General features: G+C 44.5%; 1 protein-coding gene across 1 annotated transcript; it reads left to right on the forward strand.

Moving 5' to 3' along the window:
* Positions 1–303: 303 nt before the first annotated feature.
* On the forward strand, positions 304–5,434 carry LOC124232821 (phospholipid-transporting ATPase ABCA1-like; the record flags this gene model as incomplete). Its single annotated transcript, XM_046649736.1, has 3 exons — positions 304–428; positions 2,097–2,195; positions 5,245–5,434. Coding segments are annotated over 3 exons (414 nt in total), but the record flags the coding sequence as incomplete, so codon positions are not given.
* Positions 5,435–5,711: the final 277 nt, after the last annotated feature.

Consider the following 5,711-nt stretch of genomic DNA (forward strand, 5'->3'; position numbering starts at 1 on the left):
GTGTGACCACTGTTTACTCTCTGAAGTTCTCAGCTTAACACCCCGACCAGGTGGCCGTAGCCTTTGGCCTGGTACTGCTTAGCTTCCAGAAATACCCTGGAGGGAAGAGGTTTAGTTTTCAGGCTCCACAGCTTCCAAGCCACTAAAAATGCCTTCGTGGAGCTTGGCTGTGGGCCCTGTGCTCATTCGCATGCTGGTTGGTCTGGGTGCTGGCTGGACACGTAGGGGCGTATCCTTTGGCCTTTTTTCTAACACTTGCCCTTCTCCTGCAATTTCCCTTCCCTCTCCATCCCCTGACTATAGATTGTCCTCCCGGCTGTGTTTGTCTGCATTGCCCTGGTGTTCAGTCTGATTGTGCCACCCTTTGGCAAGTACCCTAGCCTGGAACTTCAGCCCTGGATGTACAACGAACAGTACACATTTGTCAGGTATGTGTTGGCCTTCCGTACCGAAGGAGAGAGGTGAGCTCAGGCAGACCAAGGGTGTTTACTATGCTGAGGGCCAAGGGGAGGTGATCTCAAGATTTCCACAGTGGAACGGATTTTATCTGCTGTGGTTAAAGCCCCTACACAAATGAATATTGGACGCAAAGAACAGCAGTGAACAAAACCTGAAATAATAGTTCTCTGTGGCCGCATTTGAGCTCCTTTCCTCCTTATACTGCTGTTGTCAGGAACCGTCATATATGTTTATGTAAATAATCTGCCCTTGCAAAAACAATCTTTGAGCTATGTAATATATTTGGATTTTTATTTTGCTGTTAGTGCTGAGTGGATTCAGACTCCTGCCCTTCCTGTGGACAGCAGAGCGGAACCCTGCCTGGTCTTTTTGCGCCATCCTCTCCCCTTCCAGTGCTCTATCAGACAATGCTCTCTTGCTGTTCAAAGGGTTTTCATGGCCAGTTTTTTCAGAAGTGGGTGGCCAGGTCCTCCTTCTTAGTCTGTCTGAGTGTGGAAGCTCCACTGAAACCTGTCCACCGTGGGTGACCCTGCTGGTATTTGAAATACTGGTGGCATAACTGTCAGCATCACAGCAACACACAGCCACCACAATATGACAAATGACAGATGGGTGGTGTGGTTCAGGAAATGAACCCGGGCTGTGACTGTGAGAGCACCGAATCTTAACTACTAGACCAGTACACTAGGGCTAGCTTTGGATATTTACAGCTATGTTTAATTTTGTAGTTTAATTACAGGCCTTCCATACACCATAAGAGCATTGTAATTCCAGGTTCTTGTTTTCTGCACAGTACAATTCATGCATTTATTATCTATTCTCTTAGGTTGTAGATACTGGCTAGTGTTTGTTCTTTAAATGAACATACCAGCTACTCTCTATCAATCCACTGTACCAAAAAAAGGATAAACGAGTTTCTCCATTTCTTTAACCAGGAGTTTTCTTTAGTCCTCTAGTATTTATAGACCTTTAGATGGGGGAAGTATGTCAGTGATGTGAAAAGGGAAGCTTAAAAAAAAATACAAGAAAAAAAATACGTAAGCATGTGAATTGGTCTCTATTCTCTAACTCCATGTTCCCTCCTATTTGGTTCACGTTTACTGTCTTCTTTCCTTTCCCAGCAGCTGACCCTGTGTTGCCTAGGGCTGTGGAACATGGGCTGATGAAGTTTTTGTAATCCATGCCCAGTATTGTTTGTGTTTTCTAGTTGTCCATGCAAACACTCATCCAATAAAATCTGCCTCCCCTTTCCTAGAAAATCCTGGTTGTCTCTGCCTAATGGAAAATTATGAAAGTACTTTTGAAATACTGATCCTTAATGAATTTTACTCCATATTAAAATACATATGTAACTGTGTATATGTATGTGTGTGCATACACACATGAACACCTCCATACATGTAACTTACTTACACAAGCTCTACTTTGGAGTCCTGTATGTTACCTTGATAACAAATATATGGCCAGAGTCTCAGCTCCTTATGGGTTGGTTCTGTGTTTTATTCGTGTCGCTCTTAAGAGCTTGGCACACAGAAAATACTTGATTAAAAAAGTAGTTTAACTTAAGAATGGGGAGGTGGAAAATTCTCCCTGGTTTTAATGAATTGCTGAGCTGGCTGCCTCTCATGTACCCACAGTAATGATGCTCCTGAGGATGTGAGCACCCAGGAACTCTTGAATGCCCTCACCAGAGACCCTGGCTTCGGGACCCGATGTATGGAAGGAAACCCAATCCCGTAAGTGCCACTTTAGACCCTCTATGGCTGGCTGCTTCTGCTTGCCACCTGATGTGATCTGTGATAACACTGACTGCATTTATCAGCTGCATGCCACACTGTGACCTCCATCATTTGCCCTTTGAATCATTTTTTATTTTAAAAAAGCTAATATCTAATCAATATTACTTATCTAATCAAACCTATCTAATACCTAATCAAACCATCTAGGAACACGCATAGCAGACCAGGAGAGTCGTCTATCATCCCGCAAAGAAAATCACTACAGACTTGTTTACTGCTTTAGAAATTAATATTTAATTTAATAGCTCTTTATACTTACTGATAAATGCTTTTCCCTTTTCTCCTTCCCCCCAACTCCTGTACCTAAGTGCAGAGATGAGCTGCCATGATTATCTAATTTGCAGTTTTGCTTATCAGCTTCTTCACTTTAACAACCTGAAAAGAGGATGTAATAATTTTTATAAAAATGGACATTTTCTTGTTTTAGAGTGGCATGTTTTATCATTCTTTCCTTAAATCCTTTTTTAAAAAAGTAGTCAGTATATAAATAAGTTCAGTGAAATACCCATATGACTCTTAAGTGTGTCCAGAGATGTTTGTGAGTAAAGACAATGAAGAGACGGGAGGAGCTTCTGAGAGAGCCGAAGGATGGCAGACGTGGGTTCAAGTTTCCAAGCTCAGGTAGAATTTGCAGTTGAGATCCTTAACCACAAACTCTGAGGAATTATCGAGAGTGCAAAAAGGTGTAGGAAGATTGCAGAAGGGCTAACTTGAATTCCAGATTTAAAGGGAAATACTGACCCTGCAAGTGACAGACGAGTGATTGCCCTGCCTGTGTGTGCAAGGTTCTAGAACAGATTTCTAAATGGATAGCTACTATGTACTTGTTAGGTCTTAATAATTGGATTCTTACTAAACGTTTGTTAGTACTTAATACTTAATGGGTAGTAAATCCTAGCAGCCGATGTCAGTTCCTAAAGAACAAGATGACGAAGGTGGAGAAGGACACAGGGACATCCTATCTGGATTTCACAAGAGTTTTTTTTTAAAGATTGGCACCTGAGCTAACATCTGTTGCCAGTCGTCTTTTTTTCCCCCTTCTTCTTCTTCTCCCCAAAGCCCCCCAGTACATAGTTGTATATTCTAGTTGTAGGTCATTCTGGTTGTGCTGTGTGGGACGCCACCTCAGCATGGCTTCATGAGCAGTGCCAGATCCACGCCCAGGATCTGAACCAGTGAAACCCAGGCCGCTGAAGCAGAGTGCACGAACCCAACCACTCAGCCATGGGGCCGGCCCCTCGCAAGACTTTTGATTAGATTCCACCTGAAGGCGAGATAGAAGAATGAGATGAGATGAGGGGTAGAGTTAGGTGGATTCATTACATGCCAGCTGAATACTATGGACTCATAGGTTGATGCCAGCCCTTGAAGGGTCTGTCGGAGCCGGGTCTGGATTGAGAACTAGCCTACAGAGACAAATGGGGTACTGCCCCTGACATCACAGGGCTCTCAGCTTTGAGGCAGAGCACCGCTGAAGGTGTGCTGGGAGCAGTCTGATGTATAGGCCCCACTCTAGCAACTTTTAGGCTTTTCAAAAGTAGTAGTGGGGCCTGCCCAGTGGCGCAGCAGTTAAATTTGCATGTTCCACTTTGGTGACTCAGATCCTGGGTGCGGACGTACGCACTGCTCATCAAGCCATGCTGTGGTAGGCGTCCAGCATAGAAAAGTGGAGGAAGATGTGCATGGATGTTAGCTTGGGGCTAATCTTCCTCAAAAAAAAAAAAAAGTAGTAGTAGAACTAAGGGAAGTTTGGCTGGGACATTTCCTTGTGGCATTTAATTTTGTCTCAGCCACTCATTTTTTGCAGGTTTTAGAGTTCGAGCTTCAAGAGGGCCCTGGGTCTTAGTTTGACTTTTTCTATTTAGTTTGGGTGCTTTAAAGGGAGAACTAGAGAGCAACCCCCAAAACTGTTCCATTTGATACGAGAATAAGATAAAGACTGTGGCTCTGCTTTAAATTGTAGAATTTTGGAACTGGAAGGAACACTAGAAATATTGAAACATGACTTGTTGAAACAAGTCATTTTATACTTTTATTTTACTAGTGGAGAAAATAAGCCCCGAGAGGGCCAATTGTTGTTGATGGCCTCACGGTAATCCAGAGCTCAAGTCAGGCATAAGGGCTTTGTCTTTTGTCACCTGGGGAGCTTGTAAACAACCTAGCTCTTCATGTCCCAAGCACTCTCACCCTCACTCACACCCCCCAATTCTCTACTTGTTTTGAAACATAAAGTGAATCTCACCATTCTCCACCAGATTTTCAGCACATTGAACGTAAAATCCAGACTCCTCCCCAGGCCTGTGTTATCTGGCTCCTGTCTCCTTCTCCTCGTCTCCCCTTGATCTTCCTGACAGCTCATCACATTCCAGCCACACTGCCTCCCTCTGATTACTCAAGAAAAGAAAACTCAGGGCCTTTGTACCTGCACTTGCTCTTGCTTCTGCTTGTAATGTTCTTTTCCCCCAAATCTTGACCTGGCTTCTCCTCTCTCATCGTTTATGTTTTGGCAGAAATATCACCTCTTGAGGTGGTCCTTTCTCACCAGTTACCCCCTCTTTATTTTGCTTAATTTTTGGCCATCTGAGATTACATTATTGAATTGATGTCTAACTCTTCCTTGGAAACACAAACTCCACGAAGGCAGGGACTTTGTCTTGTTCACCCCAAACTCTCAAATATGCAGCACAGTGTCCGGCACATAGTACGTGCTCAATGAATATTTGTTGCCTGAACACATGGGCATTGACCACATGCTGGTGGATTGGGTTGACTTCAGTTCAGCAAATGAGCATTTAGGGCCTCTTTGCATTCCTTCATCCTTATCTGTAAAATGAGTTTGCAGCTTACAAGGCTATGAGGAGATCCAGCAATCAAATGGTGATGGGGTAGATGCATGCTTGCAGTTGTCATTGATTGGTCCTGTGCTCCTGAGGCAATAGGAAAGGCCCTCTCGGGTGATGCTACCCTTAATGTCCCCCCTTTGCAGAGGCATGCCCTGCTCAGTAGGGGAGGAGGAGTGGACCACAGCCCAAGTTCCTCACACCATCATGGACCTCTTCCAAAATGGGAACTGGACGATGGAGAACCCCTCACCTGCCTGCCAGTGTAGCAGTGACAAAATCAAGAAGATGCTGCCCGTGTGTCCCCTGGGGGCTGGGGGACTGCCTCCTCCACAAGTGAGTCTCTTTCCTCTGTGACTGAGCAGGTGGGGGTGCAGGGTGGGCTGGGAGCTTCTGTTTGGCAAGAAGGAGTGGATGACGTATCATTCAGGTGCGTCTCTTTTAGGCTTGATGTTAATTCTTGTCATAGGGAAAAGCATGTGAGTTTGAGGGGAGGGGGCCTGGACCACATTCTTCCCATATCTGAGGGAGCTTAGCCTGTTTCTCTATTTTGAAAAGTCAGCCTAGTTACTGATTTGTTTGTGTTTAAGGCAGAACACAACACTCTGGATCA

Source organism: Equus quagga, unplaced genomic scaffold, assembly GCF_021613505.1.
Source record: "Equus quagga isolate Etosha38 unplaced genomic scaffold, UCLA_HA_Equagga_1.0 123199_RagTag, whole genome shotgun sequence".
Taxonomy (NCBI): domain Eukaryota; kingdom Metazoa; phylum Chordata; class Mammalia; order Perissodactyla; family Equidae; genus Equus; species Equus quagga.